This window comes from Suncus etruscus, chromosome 3 (assembly GCF_024139225.1).
Source record: "Suncus etruscus isolate mSunEtr1 chromosome 3, mSunEtr1.pri.cur, whole genome shotgun sequence".
In the NCBI taxonomy this organism is placed as follows: domain Eukaryota; kingdom Metazoa; phylum Chordata; class Mammalia; order Eulipotyphla; family Soricidae; genus Suncus; species Suncus etruscus.
The window spans coordinates 96,178,430-96,204,827 of record NC_064850.1 but is presented as its reverse complement, the minus strand read 5'-3'; the positions used below and the strand labels follow the sequence as shown (position 1 = coordinate 96,204,827).

At 39.8% G+C, this 26,398-nt stretch overlaps 1 protein-coding gene and 1 non-coding gene across 5 annotated transcripts in view; both read right to left on the bottom strand.

Moving 5' to 3' along the window:
- PPP2R2A (protein phosphatase 2 regulatory subunit Balpha) overlaps positions 1 to 26,398 on the bottom strand; it is a 102,316-nt gene that overhangs the window by 12,754 nt on the left and 63,164 nt on the right. For 2 of the 4 annotated variants that reach the window (XM_049769457.1, XM_049769455.1), the window contains exons 3-4: positions 20,620 to 20,717; positions 4,220 to 4,385 (exon numbers count right to left, since the gene is read on the bottom strand). In XM_049769457.1, coding sequence (XP_049625414.1) covers positions 4,220 to 4,385; positions 20,620 to 20,717 — 264 coding nt within the window. The remainder of the gene's footprint in view (positions 1 to 4,219; positions 4,386 to 20,619; positions 20,718 to 26,398) is intronic. The other 2 variants (XM_049769458.1, XM_049769456.1) reach the window with 1 other exon arrangement.
- On the bottom strand, positions 26,028 to 26,134 carry LOC126005776 (U6 spliceosomal RNA). The gene has a single exon (XR_007494811.1). It is a non-coding gene; the product is annotated as a U6 spliceosomal RNA (small nuclear RNA).

Here is a 26,398-nt window from a genome sequence, read left to right as displayed (position 1 = left end):
AATGCATACTATGTGATCCGTGTTTAATTTTAAATAACAAGCAACATAGTTAAAACATCCAATTATTTAGAATAAAAATAGTAAAGAGTAACCAGTGAACTTGGTCCCATACCATTTAATATATCTAACTAAAAACTCCAAAATATTTCATTAATTTGGCTACCTCTGTTCAGATCTATCTTTTCCCTGTATTACAAATTTTTAGTTACAGATTGAAAAAGACTACTTAATCAATTAAAAGCATAGATCTCTCAAGATCTTCAAGCCAAAATGTGTCAGCATTAAAATAAATCTTATTGGGCTGGCGCAGTGGCACTAGAGGTAAAGTGTCAGCCTTGCCAGAGCTAGCTTAGGACGAACCATGGTTCGATCCCCCGGCATCCCATATGGTCCCCCAAGCCAGGAGCAACTTCTGAGCACATAGCCAGGAATAACCCCTGAGCGTCACCGGGTGTGGTCCAAAAACCAAAAAAATAAAATAAAATAAAAAATCTTATGTTGTAAAAAAAAGTCTAGTGAAAGAAGAGTTGGAAAAACACATTTGCTAAAACTACGAAATAGGCATTAATAAGTTAACATCAAATTCCATGCTTTAATTCAAACTTCACCCGATAGTCCACTGATTTCCCATTCCAGTTCTTTTTTTTTTTTTTTTTTTAAGTTTTTTTGGGTCACGCCTGGCACGCTCAGGGGTTACTCCTGGCTCTATGCTCAGAAATCGCCCCTGGCAGGCACGGGGGACCATATGGGATACCCGGATTCGAACCACTGTCCTTCTGCATGGAAGGCAAACTCCTAACCTCCATGCTATCTCGCCGGCCCCTCCCATTCCAGTTCTAGGATCCAAACTCTGCATTTAGAAGCTCCCAATTTGATCATCATAATTTCTCAAGATTATCCTTGTTTTGCATTATCTGCCTAGTTCTGAGAAGCAATAGTAAAGTATTTTATGGACTGTCTCTCAATTGGGTGTAACAGATCAGACTGGGATCACAGATGTTTGAGAGGGTACCAAAGGTATTGAGGGTTTACATGATTATCACTACTTTATTTGATAATGGTGGCTTTGATCACTTTAAGGTAAGGTACTATCTGCTAGGTTTCTCCATTTTACAATTACAATTGTCCTCCTTGCCCTTCTTTGGAAGTTGCTGTCCAGTCCATACTGAAAGGGAAAATTAAGTTACCCACTACAGGGAACTCACATTTTCATTTGGAACTATCCTATAAAGAGTCCCTTCTCACTTGGTTAATCATTTTTTCATATCACTATGTGTTAACATGTTTGTATGATAATCTTAAAATGGCATTCATATAAGCTTTCTTTTTTATTCATTTTTATTTTGACCAAAGTGGATTACAAATCTTTCACAGTAATATTTTAGGTACATAGTAACATTGAATCAGGGGCATTCCCACCATCAAAGCTGTCCTCCCTCCACCCCAGTTCCCAGCATGCATCCCATGTCCCCCTATTTTATCCTCCGGACTGCTAGTATAAGTAAGTCCCTTCTGTGTCTAGCATGTAAACCCATAGCTTTCTTAACAGCCTAATTTAAGAAGCAAATGAGTATCACACAAAATCATTTAAAAAGCATTAAAGACACATTATATAACCTCAAATATGGGCACAGGCCTCCTCTTGTCTAAATATCTCTGCTGGAGTGAGAAGCATTGGAAGTTGCCTTTGTGTATACAAAGATGATACAGAAAACCCACAAATGCTGATCTGTGATCTAGTCTTTTGTTCATATACTCATAACAAAATTTTATGCACTATTTATCCCAAAATTCATACCCAAAAATTGGGTATGGTCCAAAAAAAAATCAATATACAAGATGAGGTTGACCTCTACCCAATTCTTCCAATTCCTAGAACTATTTTATGAACCTGTTCAATTTATAATCCTTAATTATAAGATTCAGATATTTTTTTTTGCTTTTTGGGCCACACCCTAAGACGCTGAGGGGTTACTTCTAGCTATGCACTCAGAAATAGCTCCTGGCTTGGGGGATCATATGGGATGCTGGGGATCGAACCCAGGTTCATCCTAGGCTAGTGCAGGCAAGGCAAAAGCCCTATGACTATGCTATCGCTCTGGCTAAAAATTCAGATTTTTAAGATGACAAAATACCTACCAAGTTTTCAAATGAGACAAAGTTAATATCATCCCAATAGTGTTACAGGAAGAAAGTTCTGGAAAAATAAAATCATTTAAAATGAGCCAGACCAAACAGTACAGCAGGCAGTGTGCTTTCCTTTGCACTTGAAAGACGGGGGTTCTGCCATCAGGGCCTGTCAAAACTTAATCCCTGAGCAGAGAGCCAGGAATAAGCCCTGAGCAAAGCCAGGGGTAGGCCCAAAACAAATAATTTAAAAATAAGTAGAAATAATTCATTCTTGTCCATTTTGTATTCTGCCCTTTTGCACGCCCCTACAAAGCTCATTTTTACTCCTTAACTCTCTCACCCCCCCACCATCAGTAACCAACATTACTCTTTTTAACTTCAGTACCGCAAAATCCTAATCACAGACCAAAGCCGTGCATTGGAACTAACAACCCCCAAATATTTCAAAAGACATAAAATGGACACATATCTTTTTAATATTTTTGTGTTTTTTCTCTGAAAGCTATAAATCTTACTAATATTCTCTTATACAATAACTATTCTAACAATTTTTTATCTTTCCTTCTCTTTGTGAGCTGTTCAATAAGGAATTTTGGTGAAAGAGTCCCCCAGTTTAATGCTTATGATTGAACCATGTACATGGGGATTGTTGGACTTTTTCTTATGGCCCCCATATGCGCCGATAACGTCACATAGCGTTGTTCCTTGTTTGCATAGGCACATTAAAATGGGAAAATACTATACATACAAATAAGATCTTATCTAATAGAAATTGGAACACACAAATCTCATAGTGCAACGGGACCTTACACCCTGAACACTGACATAATGACCTGGCACATGCTTCAGAAGAATGGGCATTCTCCATTCACCCCTGAACCAGGGAAGCCATCCACGAAACATCCAAGTTTGTCTATAACATCACCTGGAAGCAATCCTCTACCAGAAAAGACCCTACTGCTGCTCTGACTTCGACCTGCTCAAAAGAGACTTCCCTTAACACTGAGAAGACTTAACAACAACGACCTGCTTACATGACAGTGCTCTCAGCATTGCCCTTTAATTGTGAGGTGAAACTAGAGAATGCTCCACATCCTAACTTCAATGTAGGATATGCAGATTCCAGGATCTTTAATACAGAAACATGATACCAACAACAGAGACTGTGTGAAAAATAAAAGTGTGTTGGCACTACAGATAATGTCTTGGATTGGACAAACTAGCTTGCCCGGAGCCTTGAGTTGGTCTTATGCCAGGAAACTTCAGGGGTAGGGTCTCCTTATATTTAGGCCAAGGTTTTTCCTTTCCATGTCCCTCATATTTTGGTGGGCCTATGCAAACAATAATTGCCACTCTAACACCGTTTTTACTGTGCTCCTTTGACTCTAATCCAGGGGTCTCAAACTCAATTTACCTGGGGGCCGCAGGAGGCAAAGTCGGGGTGAGGCAGGGCTTCATAAGGGATTTCGCTTACTGAATATTCACAATAAAAAATCGCATTAGTAAGAAAAAAAATCGCATTAAACATCTGCATACCCCGAAAGGAACTGCTCAGGGTATGCGAATGTTTAATGTGATTTTTACTGTGTTCTTATTGGATCATGGGGCACACAGAAAGAGTGCTCTCATGGGAATAGAGAGATCCTTGACTGGAGACCAACCTTTGAAAGAATAGTTATGATCTGAAAAGTTTTGTTGAATTTAGGCATTCTAGAACAAAAAAGTGACTGAAGAATTAACATTTATTTAGCACTCAAAATGTACTGGAAGATCTAACAAATTAAATTAGATTTATGAGGCAATTTCCACTCAGTAGTAGCTGTCCAAGGCAAAAGTTAAAAATGTAGCAGAAATGATCTCACCAAAATCCTATGTAATAGAGTCCATTGTTTTCACTACAAATCTCCTGATAAAAGAAAACTGACATCTAAGAATCTTTTCAATAGAAGTTTCTAAACTAAGTAACCATAAAAGACAAAGACTAGAGTTTCTATCATGCTTTCTTAGAAAGGACTACATACTAAGGGACATGCACATGTACAGTATATCACATTCATAGAGCACATGAAAAGAAAAAAGTTACACTTACCATTGGTAGACAATAAAAACTGAGCAGCATTTTTTTGGGGTAACCACCTAATTTTGTTGATCTTTTCTTCTATTTCTAAACTTTTCAAGTAGTCAAACTCTGGTTCATGGCTCTGAAAGGTGCTGTAAACATTATATTCTCCTCTGCTATGAGACTGGATTTTGTTCTAAAATGGAAACAAAAAACATTTGGGATGTTTTTTTGAGAAATACTTCAAAATAATGATATGTACATCAACTCCAATGAAACTGGATCATGAAATTCTAGCTGATTCATTTATCTCATGTGCACGTAAGATAGATCTTCCTGACCTCCTTAATTTAATATAGTTTAGCCTACCTACCTCAAATGTGCTCAGAACAAAGATTAGCCAGCAACTATTAAAAATACTTACACAAACGTTTTCTAAGTGATATACTACATATCTATATATGTTAAATACTAGACTAAAAATTAATAACATTTTTGGGGCCGGAAAGATAGCGTTAAGGTAGGGTGTTTGCCTTGCATGCAGAGGGACGGTGGTTTGAATTCCGGCATCCCATATGATCCCGAGCCTGCCAGTAGCGATTTCTGAGCATAGAGCCAGGAGTAACCCCCGAGTACTGCCAGGTGTGACCCAACAACAACAACAACAACAACAACAACAACAAACTAAAAACGTTTTAGGGAATATTCTTTGTCCTCATGGCAGAACAGCCATGGCTGTGAACAGCCATTGGCTCACTGCAGTACAAGAATCTCACATCATCATTTATCTAAGGGACAAGTTAGAACACAAGGCAGTTTCTCTGGGATGTGTATCACTTCTGTACATTTGCAAAGTAGAACAGTTTTTGTTGTTTTTGTTTTTATTTAAGTAGAACTTTTTTGGGGGGGGGCCACACCCAGCGGTGTTCAGGGGTTACTCCTGGCTATCTGCTCAGAAATAGCTCCTGGGAGGCATGAGGGAACCATATGGAACGCTGGGAATCGAGCCAACCACCTTAGGTCCTGGATCGGCTGCTTGCAAGGCAAACATGGCTGTGCTATCTCTCTGGCCCTAAAGTACATTTTTAAGTCAAGGCTTGCCTATAGAATTTTAAGAAAGCTATTTAATCTAAAACCAAAATTGAAATCTGACTCCAACTCTACATGTGCTCTAGCACTACAGGGTGGCTCTCAGGCCTGAACAAAAAGCACCAACAGGTCAGAGCATTGACTGTTTATGAATCACAGGAGTGGCTTAAAAATCAAATTCAACATAATAGACATTACAGTAAGAATCATTAATTCCCTATTATATCTTGAATAGTATAGCAGCATACTAATTTTTAATCCATGCACAAATATGGTAGTTATCTAAAAATCACAGATTAATAAATAAGGACTTGTCAGAAACAATTGGTAGAGGCAGAGATTTTTCTGCCCACTTTACAGTCAATTCTTATGGTTGTCTATTAATCAAAAAAAATTTTTTTTTGGTCATACCCAGCAGTGCTTGGGAATAACTCCTAGCTCTGTGTACAAGTATGCTGGGGTAGGGGTGGGAGTGGGAGAGGTTGCTTCCACAGGTACTTTGGGGATCATGTGGTTCTGGGGATCAAACAGGGGCTCCCACATAAGCCAGCCCATTATCTCCAGAGCCCTACAGTCAACCCTTGACCAGTTACAGTTTGTTACTTTAAAAATGTCCTTCCTTGGGGCTGGAGAGACAGCATGGAGGTAGGGCATTTGCCTTGCATGCAGAAGGACAGAGGTTCAAATCCTGGCATGCCATATGGTCCACCAAGCCTGCCAGGAGTGACTTCTGAGCGTAGAGCCTGGAGGAACCTCTGAGCACTGCTGGGTGTGACCCAAAAAAACCATATATATACTGTTGTGCGATCTCCACATCCCTTGACTTATCTCTAAATCGCTTATAAGGCTAGCACACAAGGGTGATCTATTTCAATTGGCACCCCTCTCCCAATTTCCTGCTATCTTTCCTGAATAGTGAGACCCTCCAACAGCTGGGAGGGGTGAGAGGCAGGAAGAGGCAGCAGGTAGAGAAGGGGCACAGGTTGGGTACAGAGAGGCTGGTTAGCTTAAAGGCCATGTGAGATATGCACAAGGTGGTTTAGCTTGTAATAAAACCTTTTGTCTCCTGAAACTTCATCTGACTGTTGTGGATCATTTCCTTGCCATATCCTGAACCTACAGATCCCGGGGTGGGACTGGGCGGGGCTGGGCTGGGCCAGGCCAAAAAAAGCCCATTCTCTCCATGCATGGTTAGGACTATATAATAATTGATATTTTTTATTTTTTTGGTTTTTAGTTTTTGGGTCACACCCGGCAGCGCTCAGGGGTTACTCCTTACTCTACACTCAGAAGTCGCTCCTGGCAGTCTCGGGGGACCATATGGGACGCTGGGATTCGAACCACCGTCCTTCTGCATGCAAGGCAAATGCCCTACCTCCATGCTATCTATCTCTCCAGCCCCCTGGAATATTAATATTTTTATGCAGGAACCTTGAGTTGTATCCCCAACTCTGCTTGGTCCCCTCTGCCCTGTTACACTTTAAATGTAATCATAAATATATGTTAGCATTTTATTTACTAGTATTTACATCATTTTAGACTTAAATCTAGATCTTAGAGAAATTCTACACGTGGATTTGAAGGCAATCTGGCTGGCTAGGAGGTGTTTCCTTCCTCCCTCACTGCTCCATATGCATCCTTCCCAAAGCTGCGCTCAGTCAAAGAGAATGTCCTTCCCAGAAAAGTGCTGGACCGTTCTTTGGTCGAGGTCATACAAGTAGCTGAGCTCCCCCTCCAAGCAAGCTCTCAAGTTCCATTTGTAGGAGGAAGTAGGGTAGTCAAGATTCTAAGACTCCACACACATCCAAATGAGGCGCATGTGGTAGTCTGCCTTAAAAAATCATTATATGTCGTTTGGAGAGATGGTACAACCTGAATTCAACCCACAGCACCCTAATACAGTCCCTGAATACCACCAGGAGTAAACTTGATCAGCCCCTCCCCACCAAAGAACTTCTACACATGGACTTTATTTTTCATTTTTGATTTCTAGGCACACTAACAAGTATGCAGACCACTTCTTACAGTCATTCCCCAGCTTTGTATGTTCAACTAAAAGTAGAAGCTGATTCAATGTAAAGACTCAGAGACAAGTACACACTAATCTATATGCAAAGCCTGGGGTTAGGTGTGGGGGTTGGCTGGAGAGATAGTACAGTCTTGCTTATGATTCAATCACTGGCGCTGCACAAGGAATAGCAAGAGATGCCAGGTATCACTCCAGAGCACAGCAAAGAGGCTAAGAACCCCTTGGTGAGCATTAATCTCCCCATTCCCCCACAAATTTAATCTGGGTTGGGACCCTATGGCCTACACTTTATTTGATAAAGAATGAAGAGCAAAAACATAAAAATACTTCTGAAACAGAAAGGAACATTATTCTATCCTAGAGAATCAAGAATAAGTACAAGTCTAAACATGATTTATCTATAATTCACCAACATTATTGTGAAGGTGTTAGGAAGTCTCTGGAGTTCAATGCTCATTTACAATAGGAAAAAAGTATCACAAGGCATTATTTCAAAAAGTTAAACATGGTATATTTTAGCATCATCTCTTCTGCAAATTCACTACATTTTCGATAATTTTCACTTCCAGCAAATAGTCTTTAAGCAAAATCAAGAAGTACAAGAATACTGGCACAAAAAACAGCAACAGTCACAAACAGAAGACCATAAAACAATACTAGTGCCAAAAGATAGTACAGGAGGCATGTGGCTGGGGAGCAAGCAAGCAAACAAATATATATAAGAGCCAAGAAAGATACAGTACAGGAGTTAAGGCACTTGCCTTTTATGCAATCAACCACATTTCAATTCCCAGCACTGCACACAGTCCTCAGAGGACACCCAACCACCGGTCATTTCCAGGTGAGGAAAGGAAGGAGGGGGAGAGATAGCTCAGATATGAATGTACCCAGCTATGACTCAAAGAGTTTCACTGCCAGCAGAGTTACTGTTCCTAAAAATTGGTGAAGAGTTTCTATCAAAATGATCAAATCTGTAATTTTTTTTCTGCATAGACAATGAACAAATATGACAGGGAAACATTCCCAAGTCCTTGATACTAACAATACAAACTGCGTATCAATGAATTCTCTCCTACAATCATGGAGAACAGGTACACTCAAATGCCTCATACTCAAGTTTATTTCACACAGCTTTTCACGTCTTCTTTTGGGAGATGGGGGTGGGTCACACCCAATGGTGTTCAAGATTAATCCTGGCTCTGTGCTTAGTGATTTTCCTGGCAATGCTCAGGGGACCATGGATCCCAAATGCCAGGGTTCCAGGGATCAAACTTGGATTGGCCATGTGCAAGGCACATGTATTATCCACCTGTATTATCCCTATGGCCCTTGCAACTTCCTTTTTTCTTAAATTTCCTTTATAATCTCTGAGAAAATTTCTTTTTTTATTGTTGTTTTTGGGCCACACCTGGTAATGCTCAGAAGTTGCTCCTGGCTTGGGGGACCATATGGGACGCCAGGGGATGGAACCGCGGTCCGTCCAAGGCTAGCGCAGGCAAGGCAGGCACCTTACCTCTAGCGCCACCGCCTGGCCCCAAGAGAAAATTTATTTTCTTATCCACACAATTTGCATGCAAGAGTCTACAATAAAACCGGAAGTATTTTATCTGAAACACATTTAGAGGCCTAGCACAACAAAGACATTCATGAATGTGAAGACTTTCTACATAAATTGGGGCCAGAGCATTTGCATGCAACCAACCCATATGGTCTCCCAAGCCTGCCAGGAGACTTCTGAGCGCAGAGCCAGGAGTAACCCTGAGTGATGCCGGGGTGTGACCCAACAACCAAAAATAACAACAACAACAATAAAAAAAAAACAAAAACCAAAACAAAAGAAAACAAAACAAAACAAAACAAAACAAAAAAACCCAAGAACAGCAACAGCTTGGTCACAAAACAGGCCTGGATTTTAGCCAGCTCCTAGAGCTCTTGTTAAGCGAGAAGCAACTTCAAAGTGTCAACGGGCTTGTCTGTCTTGTGTAATGACCTTCGAATTCTTTTTTTTTTTTTTTTTTTTTTTTGGTTTTTGGGCCACACCGGGTGATGCTCAGGGGTTACTCCTGGCTATGCGCTCAGAAGTCGCTCCTGGCTTGGGGGACCATATGGGACACCGGGGGATCGAACCACGGTCCGTCCTAGGCTAGTGCAGGCAAGGCAGGCACCTTACCTCTAGCGCCACCGCCCGGCCCCATGACCTTCGAATTCTTAATTCCCAAAACCACTCACGTAAACTAAAACCAAATGAATCATAAATGTGAATGTTCACTACTTAGGTTCCAGGATAACTGTGTCCAAGATACCTTTCTTGTAACCACGAAAATGATCACTATATATTCATAGAAATATCTATTCTGTCCAATCACTAACCACACATATATACTGAGCACTGAAATACTGTAACCAAATTGTCTAATTTTAATTAAAATGCAAATAGCCACATAGACATAGAAGTAAAATTAATAGGCAGACACACACATGCACACACTTTTTTTTTTTTTGGTTTTTGGGTCACACCTGGCTGTGCTCAGGGGTTCCTCCTGACTCTATGCTCAGAAGTAGCTCCTGGCACGCTCAGGGAACCATATGGGATGCCAGGATTTGAACCACAGACCTTCTGCATGAAAAGCAAATGCTTTACCTCCACCATGCTATCTCTCCGGCCCCTTTTTGCACACACTTTTTTGACATATTTATCTGCTATGAAGAAAATAATGTCTAATGATGGGGCCAGAAAGTTATACCATAGTGGATTCAATCCCCAACATTCTATAGGGTCTGAGCACTGCCAGGAGTAATTACTGAGTGCAGAGCCAGGAGTAACCTTGAGCTTTGTCGGGTGTGGCCCCCAAACCAAAAGAGAATCAAAGTCATAAAAGTGTAACAAATTTCTATGTGATTTTCAAGCAAAACAAAACCTATTGGTGGGCCCGGAGAGCTAGCACAGCGGCATTTGCCTTGCAAGCAGCCGATTCAGGACCAAAGGTGGTTGGTTCAAATCCCGGTGTCCCATATGGTCCCCCGTGCCTGCCAGGAGCTATTACTGAGCAGACAGCCAGGAGATAACCCCTGAGCAACGCCGGCGGGTGTGGCCCAAAAACCAAAAAACCAAAAACAAACAAACAAACAAACAAACAAAAAAAACTATTGGTATAAAAATCTAAAAGCAAAAGAGTGCCCTCCCCCCCAAATGCTGACAATTCTGACTAAGAAGTAAACTACTAAAGGTTAAAGAGGACCTCTCATGCGTGGAGCATGAAAAAAGGCACAGCAAGAGAACAAAGCAACAGAATCTAAGAACTAATTTGGGATGATGAAACTTGAGTTTCCCAAGGCAGTGAGACCTGGGGATGGGGGCAGGGCACAGATTCAGACAATGGCTGAGGAAATGAATGGAGACAAAGGTGGGCGGGGTTGGAATGACCTATGCATGAAACCCTATCAGAGACTAAAATGTCAAACTACAAATCAGTGACTTAAGTATTCAGTCTTAAAAATTAAGTATGATTAATCAATAATTAAAACTTGTGAAAATACTACTTAACATTCGCTAACAGCTAATTCTAAATATAAGCTTCAGTGTAATTGCATCCATCATGCTTTTTTACTTAGAAAATGGTGAAAATGTGGGAAATCTTTAGATTACTTCTTGAGCAGATCATATTAGGCATTTTCAGAAAATATTAAATATACTTTCCTTGTTTTGTTTTTGGGTCAGACCCAGCGGCCCTCAGGGGTTATTCCTGGCTTTGAGCTCAGAAATCTCTCCTGGGGCCCGGAGAGACAGCACAGCAGCCGATCCAGGACCAAAAGTGGTTGGTTCCTGCCAGGAGCTATTTCTGAGCAGACAGCCAGGAGTGACCCCTGAGCACCGCCGGGTGTGGCCCAAAAACCAAAAAAAAAAACAAACAAACAAACAAACAAAAAAAAACAAACAAAAAGAAATCTCTCCTGGCAGGCTCAGGACCATATGGGATGCCAGGATTTAAACCATCAGTCCTGAATTCGATACGTGCAAGGCAAAAGCCCTACGGCTGTGCTATTTCTCCAGCCCCTAAATATACTTACTTTTATCATCTCATATAAGAAAGAATGTTTCACCACAAAGAAAGACTTCATCATAAGTCCCACTCCTGGACCTGTGCAGATAATGAGATCTATAGATACAGAGGTCTTATTTCATCACCCAGGATGGAGTAGAAGTTTTCCAAACACCACGAAAGCACCACCAGTAGAATAAATGAACCTGAACAAAGTCTATAGTTAATCCCGTGACAATATACCCCAAGGGTGAAGAAACCCCATAGCGCTAAGGCCAAGTGAATTCCTTTTCGAATGACGCCAGTATTTACTGTGCCAGTGCAGGAGGGAAAAAAAAAAGGCAAAAAGCACAAAACATTTATCTTTTATATATTATTTTTTCTTCATTTATTATTATTTTTATTTACCTATCTACTTTTTGTAGATTGCTTTGTTTTCGTGTGGTTATTGAAGTTGTTGTCCCCATTTATATTTATATTGTTTTTTTTTCTTCTTTTCTTTCTTTAGATGCTCTGCCATGTTTTTTAACTCATGTTTTTTTGTGGTGCCTATTGTTATCACTGGAGTGCTCACTAGATATTTGACTCTTCTTTTTGTACTGTTGGGGTGTTTCACCTTTTTCTCCATCTCTCAAACCGACAATGAGAGTCTCTAGAAGGATTCCCCCCATTTTCAGCATATTAGACTTTTACCCCAGTTTATTACTTTTCTCTTTTTCAAATAAAACCACATAACTTGAACTATGTAGTCCTTCCTCCCAGTTAGAGGGGGAAATAAGGGAGGCACCAAGACCAAGACTACTAAGTACTAAGCTAGGTACAGAGGGGACCACAATTTCTCGCAGCCCCGAGGATGAGGGAGGAGGATATGGGAGGTAGGATGAACACGGAGGTGTAGGGAGAACAAATCGGTGATAGGAACCCCCCCTGATTTTATGTAAATGTGAACCTGTAATATTATTGTCAACAATATGTAAACCAGTACGATCAAAATAAAAATTGTATTAAAAAAAGAAAGAATGTTTCTTTAAGCCTCAACAAAATTATTAAAACTTAAGTTATTGGCTTATTTTTTAATCTTCTATATCACAGGAAGTCATTTGTTTTAAATTTCAAAATAGTTGAAAGTACTTAAAAAGAGCCTTATAAAGTTATCTGATAACAAAAAAAATTCTTAAGTAGACTGGAGAGGAGGTACGGTAAAATTGCTGTGCACATAGCCAACCTAGACTTGATCTCAAATACAGTATGTGGTCCTCTGATTCCTACTGAAAAGAAAAGAAGCCAGACAATCAAAAGAGAAGTTGGAGATAACAAGTCTTGCATGTGGCCAATGCAGTTTTATTCCAAGTACTACATACAGTCTAGTCCTCTGAGCACCAGAAGGAACATGAGCAAACACTCTTGAGGAGTCAGAAACAGACCCTGAATTCCACAAAGTATGTGCCAGAACAAAATCAGTTCATATTTGTTAAGCTCTGTATCAATCCATTCAGCAGAAAGTGGAACTTTTTCTAGAATATAGCAAGTAAAATTTAAAATACAAAAAAATGGGGCCAGAGAGATAGCAAGGAGGTAAGGCTGCTTTTCATGCAGAAGGTCGGTGGTTCGAATCCCAGCATCCCATATGGTCCCCTGAGCCTGCCAGGAGCGATTTCTGAGCATAGAGCCAGGAGTAACCCCTGAACGCTGCCATGTGTGACCAAAAAACCAGAAAAAAAAAATTACAACAAACCGTGTACAGAAAACAAAACAAGGGGCCGGGCGGTGGCGCTAAAGGTAAGGTGCCTGCCTTGCCTGTGCTAGCCTTGGACGGACCGCGGTTTGATCCCCCAAGCCAGGAGCAACTTCTGAGCACATAGCCAGGAGTAACCCCTGAGCGTTACCGGGTGTGGCCCAAAAACAAAAAACAAAAAACAAACAAACAAAAAAAAACCCACAACCAAGGGAACTTTTTTCCCCCTAAACCCCACATAATCATTAGCAAATCAAATAGTATTCTTGTCTATAATGTAAAGAAAATGTGATAATATAATTGATATAGTGTTTATAAAAATCTGAAATGATTAACCTATTAGACCGTTAGTCCTACAATATGCGACAAAAGTAGGGGAAGGTTACAGAGGAAGAATGCTTTAGTTTAGGTTTCTCATGCTGCTGATAACATCAGACACAAAAAGCACACACAATTCCCCCTTCCCCTACTTATTATCCCCCTTCACTCCAACTTCACATCACTCCTCAATTTCAAAAGGCACTCCTTACAAATTCAGTCAAATTTTTACTTTGAGCTTCAAAAAAAAAACCTTTGGATCTCAAATTTTCTCATGTGTTAAATACAACTCATCCTTTCTATCTCTAAAGTGGCATGGCAGTTTGGAGAACTTAAGGGAAAATGAATAATGTTCAAATATTGCTCTCTCTTCCTGATAGGCCCAAATTTAATCCAATAAAAGATATAGGTATTTAATGTTACATGATTTAGGGCAGGAGAGATAACATGGAGGTGGGGCATTTGCCTTGCATGCAGAAGGATGGTGGTTTGAATCCCGGCATCCCATATGGTCCCCTGAGCCTGCCAGGAGCGATTTCTGAGTACTGAGCCAGGAGTAATCCCTAAGCGCTGCCGGGTGTAACCTAAAAACCCAAAAACCAGGAAAAGAAAAAAAAAAAAGATTACATGATTTGATACAACTAAAACTACACCAAGGCCTGGATTTCAAGAAACCTGAGGTTTTTCAATAAATACGAATAGGTGGGGAACTAGCGGAAGGTACAATCACTGGGGTCTCAAACTCACGGCCCTCCGTAAACATTTTGTGGCCCTGCCCTAGAGGAATCTTTTTTTGTTTTGTTTTGTTTTAGTTGTTTGGGTCACACCCCAATTTGTTCAAGGCTTACTACTGGCTTTGCACTCAAGGATCACCCCGATTTTGTGTCCTGCGGCCTCCAGATAAATTGAGTTTGAGACCCCTGATTTAGAGTAAAAAATAAGATGAGTTTAAGTGAGAAAAAAAAAATGAAATGCAGGCAAATAATTTGAAGGGAAGTGACCAAGAAACAAAAACAAAAAAGTCAATCTATTGAAGATTAATGCCTGGTCTCCTGAAGGACTACTGCCTTTCACAGCATGTGGCCTACAAAACCCAATCAATACATTAGAAAAACTGGACACACTAAGTAAATAATTTTATTTATTTATTTTTAAATAATTTTATTTAAATTATAAAGAAACATAAAACGAAAACCCTTTAAAACAATCTTTCGTTTTTCTCTTGTTTGAAAAAAAAAAAAGGTGGTATGAGGAACACTAAAAACTAAAGAAAAAAATCAACTAAAGAAAAATTTGGAAGCCTAATTTAGTAAAAATTTCTGGTTTTTTTTTGGGCCACACCCAGTAATGCTCAGGGGTTACTCCTGGCTTGGGGGACCATATGGGACACCGGGGGATCAAACCGCGGTCCATCCAAGGCTAGGGCAGGCAAGGCAGGCACCTTACCTTTAGCGCCACTGCCCGGCCCCAGTAAAAATTTCTGGAAGCTGTGACAATGTTAGTAAAAACCGCTTTGATACAGCTCCCTAGTAGACTCAAATATAGGGATGCTGTTTTCAATGACTGTCCCTCTCATTGACTAGCAAGAGTCACCTGGTTGGTCGAAATGTTAAATAAACTGTAGCACATCTCTTTATATAGTGTCTGTCATGTAATATAAAGAATAAAAATATCAATGACATTTATAGATATTAAGAAGGGGCTGGAGAAATAATACAAGGGTAATGCCTCAAATGCAGTGGGCCAGGATTCAATCCTTGGCACCCTATACACTATACAGTCTCTCTAAGCACTGCCAGAAGTGAAAATGCAGAAACAGGAGTATGTCTGGAACACTGCCAAGTGTGGCCTAATAAAACTAAACAAAGCAGGGGAAAATAAAAGGCACTAAGGAAAGGGCTGTAGAAAAAGAGTCAATACAAGAGTTACGGTGCTTGTCTTGGTGCCTTGATCTGGCCTGGTCTCAAGCACCTGGGTATATGGTCCCTGAGTATTCCAGGAGTGACCAAAGACCAGGGCCAAAAATGGTCCCTGAGTACTAGTGTTGCCATACAGGGTCTATCACCCCGCTACCTCAAACAAGAGATCTGAAGGGAAAACCAGACCCTAATTATACTATGATCTCATTTTAAAAATACATGCCAAGTTCAAGAGTCCTCTGAAGCCACCAGGAGGTTACTTCGGAGTGCAGAGATGGGAAGTCCTAAAAGTACCACTGGGTGTTGACCACCCCGTCAAAACAATACCAAGTAAAGGAATACTACCTAACATCATGTGACAATGTTCATGCCAATGGGTGCTACAAACAGGAAAAGTAGTGCATGTTAATCCAATTCTAGAAAATGTAATAATCAAATGCAGTAGAACCCTCAATAGATTAGCACTAACTGTTAAGTATTGGGTAGCTGGCTGGAGAGAGGGCTAAACAAGAAAGAAAGGTGGCTGTATGAATTCACAAAGATAAAGTGATCTAGAATCATGCCTTTCAACACTCAGTCTAAACTCTCCCATTTTTCCCTGAGGGATCTCAGCCTGAGGATCAAGTACTTACACTTCATTACAAATCATGAAATTAAGTTTCCTCAATTAACACGAAGGCTCTTTACTTAAAGGAACAAACCTTTTTTTTCCTTCTGTTAAATAATAGCCAGTACAGTATATACTGAATTATTCTTACCTAAAAAGAATACCGTATTTTCCGGCGTTTAAGACGACCCCCTAATTTTGCAGTTAAAACATAGGTTTAGGCCTATATTCGCTGTATCAGACAGAACGTTCCTGTGCTGCAACTGTATATACCACAGTGAGCCAATCACAACAAGCAAAGTTTCAAAGATTATACTGTAATAGACTTCCTCTCTGACTCTGGCCAATCTGAGCAGGCTTTTTACAGTGTAGATTCAGGTCCAGAACATTGTCTAATTTGCATGCATAAAAAGCCTGCTTGGATTGGCTGAGTTAGAGGCGGTCCGAGGAGCCTTGTAGTGATTGGTGCAGGATCAAGTTGGAAAATTCGTTTTGTGGCAATATTCAGACATTTTCGTTTAGCAGCATATTGAAACATTTTGGGGGTATACTCGGCGTATAAAACGACCCCCGATTTTCGGTTGACTTTTTTTTTTGTTTCAAAAGTCGTCTTATACGCTGGAAAATACGGTAGTTGTGGGACATCACAACCCCTCAGCACAGAACCCAGGAGTAGCTTCTAAGCACCACAGAGTGTGGTCTAAAATAAAAACCAAAGAGCCAAATTGGTAACTGAAGATAGTACAGTGGATAAATAAAGGTTTGCACACAAATGACCTGGAATCAATTCTTGGAACTCTTGGGTCCCCTGAGGGATTTTTGAGCACAGAACTAGGAGTAAGCAATGAGCAACAAAAGGTCTGCCCCCAAAACAAAACACCAAAATTTAGAGCTGGACAGTTGATAGGGTACGTGTTACAGGGTATGATATAGGGAAACTAAATGGTATAGCAAGGATCAAACGTAGGCCTCCTGTGTGCAAAGCCAGTTTCCAGTCTTTGGGGGAGGGGTGCGCGCACACACACGTGGTGATGCTTAGGGGTTACTCCTGGCTAATTGCTCCTTGCTTGGGGGACCATATGGGATGCCGGGGGATCAAACCATGGTCCGTCCTAGGTCAGCTACGTACAAGGCAAACACCCTACTTCTGCGCTACCCTAAGACCCCCAAAATGCTTAATCTTTTTAATTTGGTGTGTCTTATCTTAGTTTAATTTCTACATTTTAAATTCTGCTTCTAGTGGAAAGCTATCTTCAGAACAATATCGACATAACTGAATATTATCTATCTAATACCTATAAACATTTACTTCTATACCTAACACATTTAAGATTTATGAATTCATATCTGTAGCTAGGCCTGTAAAATACTGTTTAAAAAGTAGGGTGGCATTAGGGGCCGGAGTGGTAACACAGCAATAAGGCACTTATTTGCCTCGCACATGGCTGATCCAGGACAAACCTGGTTAGACAATAATAAAGCTCAGAAATTAAAATAAGTGTCTACATCTGCCCCCCCTTTAATTTTATTTATATCTTCTAGCTAGGGGCTCCTACCTTTTTCACAAAACCTTAGAACATGATTCTTTTTGTTTTGCCTCATTTGGGGGGGGAGGGTTGGCCATATCCGATGACGCTCAGGGATTACTCCTGGCTATGCACTCAGAAACCGTTCCTGGCTTGGGGAACCATATGGGATGCTGGGGATCAAACCATGGTCCATCCTAGGCTAGAGCAATCAAGGCAAACACTTAATCCCTGCACCACCACTCCAGCCCAATTGCCTCATATTTCTATGTCTTCCTACAAATTGAGAAAAGGAAAAAAAAAAGTGGATGGGAACCAGGGGCCTAGTGGACTCAGGTGCATTGAGTGGGGGGAAAAAAGCGATCAGAACTAAAGACCCATGCCAATGTCAACGACAATAGAATCAAGAGACCCAAACTATAACAAGCTAAATACAAAATGGACCTGTTACACTGGGGCTAAGGATGGAGATATGGGATGCATGCTGGGAACTACAGTGGAGGGAGGTCAACACTGGTATGGGAATGGCCTGATTCACAGTCACTATATGCCTGAAATACAACTGTGAAAGACTTTGTAATTCACAACAGTCTAAACTAAAAAAAAAAAAAATTGAGTGTCTATATTTCAGTTGAATTTATAACTAACATTTATAATTATTTTTACATCTTTCCAGTATACTTTATGCTGATAAAGCCTTTCTTCATTTATTGGTTTGGTTGTTCTGGGTCACACAAGTGGTCCTCAAAGGACTTTATGGGAGTGCCAGGGATTGAATTCAGGTCAGATACAGCAGCCTATCCACTGTACTATCAGGCCTACAATGAGCATTTCTCAAGCCTGAGACTGGTACAGTTCTATTGGTTTTAACCTCGAAGTGCTAAACTTCATTCAGTCCATAGGCAAATAAAATCTACCTGTCTTTGAATTTTTTTTAAAAGCAGTTTATTTATTGATCCATTGATTGGTTTTTGGGCCACACCCGGTGACACTCGTGGGTTACTTCTGTGCTCAGAATTCGCTCCTGGCAGGCTCGAGGACCATATGGGATGTCAGGAATTGAACCAGGGTCCATCCCGGGTCAGCTGCATGCAAGACAAATGCCCTACCATTGTGCTATCTCTCAGGCCCCAGTCTTTGAAATCTTTAAGCTAAGCAAAGCTAATTCAGGAGACACAAATATCAAGCTCTGACATCATTAACGCCTTCCCTTCCACTGACCATCAGAAGTGTCACTCTCCTTTTCTGTTTCCTTCCAGTACCTCTGGCTGCCTGTCCACCTACTACTTCACATCAGAACAGGGTTGTTTCAGTATTTCTCTCTGGTGATCTTCAGCTTTTCTTCGCTGTTACTTGATAGTATTTTCATAGCCAATACTTTTTTTCCTACTAAGATTTAATCTTTATGACAGAACAGGCAAAGAGAAATTGAGGCACTAGGTAAAGTGATTTCCTACAAGCATCATACTCATCCCCTGACCAGTAAGAGTAGAAATTCTGATATCTAACCTACAGTGTTCCTTATATCCTGAAATGGATGATATATGTCTTACTAGCTTATTTTCATTCCTTATGACTTGGGACAACAACACAAAAAGGTGAAGAATGTCCTTTTTCAATTTTAACACAAAAACACATAATTTCTTAGCTGCTACACAGGGCAAAGAAAGTTGAAAGGTGATTGGGGTCTATGTTGTTAGTTCGAACGCTAAATAATCATTTAATGTCTAACTTTCTTATTTGTAAAAAGAGGCAAGAGTCATCTATATGATTTAATCTGAACTTGCATTTCAAGATTCTTATGGTCAAGCTGCTTGAAAACTAAAACTTGATTCTGCGCCCCCTCATCCCCACAAGAAAATTTTTGGTCAAGAAAAGCTTGAGTCTTTTCATATTTTTCCACACAAAAAATTAAAGGACACAATATTTAGTGTTTGTGCACTTTCTAACCAGACAATTTTAATGATTTCTTTTAAAATTAATTTACCTACCTCACTGGGGTGCTGTGAGGATTAATTCATTAGTGTTTGTAAAGCACTTTGAGATCCTCAGGTCAAAGGAGCTATAAGTGCAAAGTAGTTGTATTATTACTAGATTCTCTCTAATTTAAAAAATTTTACAATCTTTTAAAAATCTAATTCTGTGTCACGATTTAGACATCTATTTGTAAAGAAATCTATCCACATTATTTTTTTGGGGCCACACTCATCTGATGCTCAGGGGTTACTCCTGGCTAAGTGCTCAGAAATTGCCACTGGCTTGGGGGACCATATGGGATGCCGGGGATCCCCGGGGGGTTAAACCAGGGTCCTTCCTTGCCTAGCGTTTGCAAGGCAGACACTTACCACCTCTAGCGCCACCTTGCCGGCCCCTATCCACATTATTTTTAAGTCATTAAAAATACATTCCAGAGAGGGGCAGAGTGTTTTTGAAACAAATTATCTCCATAATTTTAACTTTCATCTGGCAAGTGGGAGGGTGTATAGGAATATCTACTATGACAAATTTATTTTGTTTATAGAGATTTTAGTGAGAAATCTTACCAACCAGATTTGGAAGTATGCCTAAATTGCATCCAAAATAAGATAAAACTCCACTTTAAAGACCAATTTTGCAAAGGACAATTCCTTCCTTCAATAGGTTATGGGAGCATTATTTAAATCAACACATTTAAAGAGGAACACAGTGCTTATACGTAACACTACATGCACACAAATATAACTGTCACTTTACCTTTAAATTTAATTTGCAGTAACAGTATTAACTGACAAAGTAATCAAGTTGCTTTTTCTTTAAACTCTCTCCTCTCCTTCCCCTCAACTATAAAAAACAAACTAAACATTGAGAGTGCAAAGAAATTTTTGTTGTGCTAACTTCTGAGGGGAAAAAAACAGGTTTAAGCTTCAAATTAAATGATTCCACTATTTCCCACCCCTTTCTCTAACCAAAATTTTTTTAAAATAATTAAAGTGTTCTAATTAAACAACACACACACACAATTAGAAGAACCAGAACTATCTATATATTGGTTATTCTGTTCCATAAACAGACACTTTCTTTGGGGGGGTTGGTGCATCTATCAATGAGATTTTTCTAGTATATCACACAATACAAGCTCAGTTTGAAGGGAAAAATAAAATTTAGATATTAAATGTTAAAAGACTTACCTCCTGCTCCTGTTGAAAGATGACAACTCTCCCACCTTTGTCTCCTGTTGCTAATAATTCTCCAGAATGATTAAATTCTACTGTAGAAATTATATCTGCTGTATAATTAAAACAAAAAGAAAAGACATTAGTTTCTTTATCAATTTATAGTTCCAGAACTTAGCACAATTTTCCCCAATATAGTCCAAATTTATACACCTACTATCTACTACTACTATTTATACACCTACTATCAGAGACAAATTTGAATTTATTTCATAAATATTGGATTGCCCCCAAAACTCTCCCCAGAACAAGCCCAGAAGAATCTATTTTAACAAATGGAAACACAACAAATAATAAGTACTAGTGGCTTCTTATTTCAAAGGCCTATGAATGCAGTAAGCAGCTATTTTAAAACATTATCTTCCTTTTCTTTTCTTTTCTTTTCTTTTCTTTTTTTTTTGGTTTTTAGGGCCACACCCAGCATTGCTCAGGGTTCCTCTTGGCTGTCTGCTCAGAAATAGCTCCTGGCAGGCACGGGGGACCCTATGGGACACCGGGATTCGAACCAACCACCTTTGGTCCTGGATCGGCTGCTTGCAAGGCAAACGCCGCTGTGCTATCTCTCCGGGCCCCATCTTCGTTTTCTTTCTTGATTCAGTATTGTTGTTGTTATTATGGTAACTGTCCAGGGTCCCAGGATCACTTCCTGCACTATGTGTATTTGGGTGTCGCATGTGCTCACAAACCAGGTTGTTCTCAGGGCTTACTCCTGTCAGGGCCTGGGGGGCCATACAGGATATTAAAGATCAAACCTGAGTTGTTTACCCCCTATAATAACACTCCAGCCCTATCTCCTGTACTTAGGAGTGCCTTGTGGCACCGGATCCAATTCAAGGCCTCACACAGACACTTGAGTCACATGCCTGAACTCAGACATACTCTATTGTCCTGTTTATTTGTGGAACAACACACAATTGGAGGGAGGAGTCTGACTGAAAGACAGACAGATACATAAAAAAATTATTCTAATAGATATTTTTAAATTTCACTGGTAATATATCAATAACCTGTATAGCACTGTTATAGTTCCATTACTAGTATTTTTCAATTTAACTGATTTTGGAAAGACTGTAATGATTCATAATGCTTTTTATCTATTTTGAACTCTGAAGAATATACTAAATGTTACTCATTTTCCAAAAGAAAACTACAAAAATGTGCACAAATATGCATTTAATTTCTGGTAGTTTGTATAACACTTCGCCTCCAGGTTACTAACATCAGACCAGACAACCAGCCATCATAAATGATCAAAAGAATAAATTTAGTTTTCACTGAATGTATGTATATACTTAACAGCACAGTAAAGAACAATGTATATATTGAATGTCTATAGTCATTCACTATATACCCATCAAGTGTTTCATCATCCTATTATGTCCCCTGAATTAAAATGACTTCTGTAGCCAAAATAGTAAAATTTTAAAGACAAACTTCAAGCACATCAAAGATTAGTTTCTAAAAATCATAAAGTAATTCATAGTAAACAAACTTTAAAATTTAAAAAGTCCAGGTAGGCAATACTTTGAAACCTTAGTATGTTCAACTCAGATACTTTCCCCTATAGCAATAAGTTTGTAATTTCTATGGTTCTATCAAATGAACTAGTTAACTGGAATATAGAACCATGGTACACCCATACATAGTACTAACATGATGCATTTTCCTGACCATTTCCAAAAAATGACAGATTGAATTGGCTCAGTACTTAAATTCAACTTTTCTCCAAGTCCAAATTGTGGTTTTCACTTAAATTCAAGAAACTGGTTCTTTGTTAAATAGATGGATGAATTGTCATAGCTAAACCTTAGCTTAATATTGGGTATGTTGGTGATTGACGTTGTCAACTAGCCGGACTAGCCTCACTGCTACATTGCAATGGAAACTGGGGAAATGGGCACGCAGAAAAAAGAACTGAAGAATTCTGATGGGTAAGTGTGTGCGGTGGGAGAACCCATTTTTCTTAGGTGAACTGGACAGAAGAAAATTTCAGAGATAACTAAGTCAGTAAAGATACTATAATAAAAGTACTAAAAAGATTTGAAGTGGTATAGTGATGGTAAAAATTTCATACTTATCTTATTCTTAAAGACAGAAAAATAATACGGGTGTAGGCACAATTCTACAAACTAAAGATTTAACTGGTTCACAGGAAAGGGGCCAATAATTTATTACAGAATATAATAGCAAAAATAAAAATAAGACATTTGTTATTAAATGGATCAATTCTTATATATTCAGTGATGGGGAGGTCGAACTCTCTTCGTCTAGTTGTAAACTAGCTTTGGTAATAAACTTTGCAGCAAGGGTGCAAAACTTTCAAAGAATAAGAGATTCTTTTTTTTTTTTTTTTTTTTTGTGGTTTTTGGGTCACACCCGGCAGTGCTCAGGGGTTACTCCTGGCTCCATGCTCAGAAATTGCTCCTGGCAGGCACAGGGGACCATATGGGACGCCGGGATTCGAACCGATGACCTTCTGCATGAAAGGCAAACACTTTACCTCCATGCTATCTCTCCGGCCCCAGAATAAGAGATTCTTATCTTGGGAAAGGATAAGGAATCTTAGAAACAACAGGTCTTATCAAAAAATGCTGAACATCCATAAAGGGGGGGCTCAAAGATTTACCTTATAAAACTTAACCAACTTCACATAGCCTATGGGAGAGAAATATTGACTGAAAGTTAGTTTCCTCAATTTATATAGTCCTAAGACTTCGATACATATAACTATAAACTTTCCCGAAAGCCAACAAACAATTAAAAAAATTAATAGTCCCAAACTAGTGTAGTTGAATAATGTACAGAAATTTTATTTCAGAAATGGGTGAATGAATTTAGAGTACTCTTGAGGATTTTTATAGCACATCTAATGTCATATTTCAGATAGGTAATTTTTTTCCTGGCTTATTTGATGAAATTCAAATAGGATCTATTTGGTGATCTGTCTACCTCCAAATGATTTTAATATATGAAATGTGCAAGTATGAGAGATACCATATATAAAAGTACCCACTAAATCAAAGTTTACACAGGATTTTTTTGGGGAGGTTGCTTTTGGGCCACACCCATCGACGCTCAGGGATTACTCCTGGCTAAGCACTCAGAAATCGCTCCTGGCTTGGGGGATCATATGGGATGCCGGGGGGATCAAACCATGGTCTGTCCTAGGCTAGCACTTGCAAGGCAGACACTTTACCTCTAGCACCACTGCTTCGGCCCCTATACAGGATGTTTTAGAAAGTTTCTTTTTTGTTTGTTTGTTTGTTTGTTTTGGGCCACACACATTTGATGCTCAGGGGTTACTCCTGGCTAAGGGCTCAGAAATTGCCCCTGGCTTGGGGGGACCATATGAGATGCTGGGGGATCGTACCTCATCCTTCCTTGGCTAGCGCTTGCAAGACAGACACTTTATCTCTAGCACCATCTCTCCAGCCCCAGAAAGTTTCTTAAGTGTCCCAAAACAAACAAACAAAAAAAAAGAGTGTGAAATGCCAGGACTGATAATATCTTACAAAAATATGATATATGAAAAGGAAGAATAAGTTATAAATCCAAGGAAAATACTCGGGAATGAATAACGAAGAACACTATCAAACCCCAGGCTCTTGATTACAGAAGTGAGAATGCCGCTACAGAAAAGTGGAGAGGAAATGGGCCTGGTAATAATGAAAGGACAATCAATGATCAAGGGTTTTGGTCATTTTAGTGTTGCATTTTAGGTAAGCTAACTAAATATATCAAGGGCCAGAGAGTTCTTCTAAAGTGTTTGCCCTGTATGCAGACAACTCCAGTTTGATCCCTTGCACTGCATCTGGTACCGAGTACCAGAGTACCCGAATCTCTGCCAGTACTGAGCAGTCAGAACTAAGCTGAGCAGAGTGAAGTATGGCCCAACTTCCTAAACACACACACACAAGACCCTGCCTGCAAGAGTCTACAAGAGTCAATACTAAAGTCTATGACTCAAGCTATAATAAGGAAGAAAACTTAAATGTATTTGCTAACAGGCAGGATAAAGAGAGGGAGGGAAACTTGCAACACATTGATACATACTGGTAAGTTTCCTCCAGCAACCTTTTGGTGCACCCCAGTGTACACAAACACTACTCTAAGCAAGCTGTAATTTGCAAAAGGGAAGTCGGATATAAAATTAGTGTCCCATATACCAAAGTATTTTCCACAATGGCCAGATATTAGTTTATCTGTGAGTTTGAAACCTACTACTCAAAAATGTTTTTCTAATGATCATACTTTTTTTTTTTTTTGGTTTTGGGCCACACCTGGTAATTCTCAGACGTTACTCCTGGCTCTGCACTCATAAATTATTCCTGCTCTGGAACTATATAATAGGGTGCTAGGGATCAAACCATCTGCATGAAAAGCAAAGCCACAACTCTATACTCTGCCCTCCCCCAAATAACCAATTTTTAAGTGATATTCGTAATTTTAAACTTCCATTAATTTTACAAAAGAACATCTTAATATAGCTAACTAAAAATAAGATCTCGGGTCCGGAGAGATAGCATAGCGGCGTTTGCCTTGCAAGACGCCGATCCAGGACCAAAGGTGGTTGGTTCGAATCCCGGTGTCCCATATGGTCCCCCGTGCCTGCCAGGAGCTATTTCTGAGCAGACAGCCAGGAGTAACCCCTGAGCACCGCTGGGTGTGACCCAAAAACCAAAAACCAAAAACCAAAAAAAAAAAAAAAAAAAAGGTCTCATATTTAGAACATTAGTCAACTACTCTACTACCCTTAAGTCAGTAAAGCAATTTCAGGTGCATTGATTTGCAAATATGACATAAATATTCTGAGCCTGAAAGATGACTGAAAGGGAGGAAGAGGAGAAGGGAGGGCACAATGGGGCCTGAGGTACCCCATATGGCCCACCAAACTGCCAGAAATAATTCCTTAGCAGAAGCAAGCTGAGCACAACCAGGTGTGGCTCTAAAACAAACCTCCACCCAAACAGGAATATCCAACTTTAGGGAAGAAATTTTATTTATTTATTTATTTATTTATTTATTTATTTATTTGTTTGTTTGTTTGTTTAGTTAGTTAGTTTTGGGTCATGTCCAGAGGTGCTCTGGTACTACAGGCTCTGCACTCAGAAATCGCTCCTGTCAGGCTGGGGGACCATATGGGATGTAGGGATTTGAATCTGTCCTGGGGTCAGCTATGTGCAAGGCAAACGTCCTACTGCTGTGCTATCTCTCAGGCCCCTAATGGAAGATTTTAAATCTTTGTCTTTAACTGCTTTTTTAAAAGGTGGAATGGTAGGTGGCAGTGGTAGAAACGCCAACAACAGCATTAATTACTGTTCTTTTTAAAGTTTTTTTAGGTTAGATCCATTTATTTCATGCTTAAAAATATGGAAAGCTTCACAAATTTGCGTGTCATCCTTGCGTAGGGGCCATGCTAATCTTCTCTGTATCGTTCCAGTTTTAGTATATGTGCTGCTGAAGCGGGAACCTTTTTAAAGTTTTATATTTTTATGAGTTTATTGATTGAATGCTTTTTGAGCCATACACCCAGGAATGCGCTTAGGGTTTATTCCTAGCTCTACACTCAGAAATTAATCCTAGCATGTACAAGGGACTAAATGGGAAACGGGAGATGGAGCTCGGGATTAACTCCTAGTTTTGTGCTCTTGGATCACTCCTAAAGGGTGTGGTAGACCATATGTGGTGCCAGAGACTAAACCCAGGTCAGCCACATGCAAGGCAAATGCCCTAC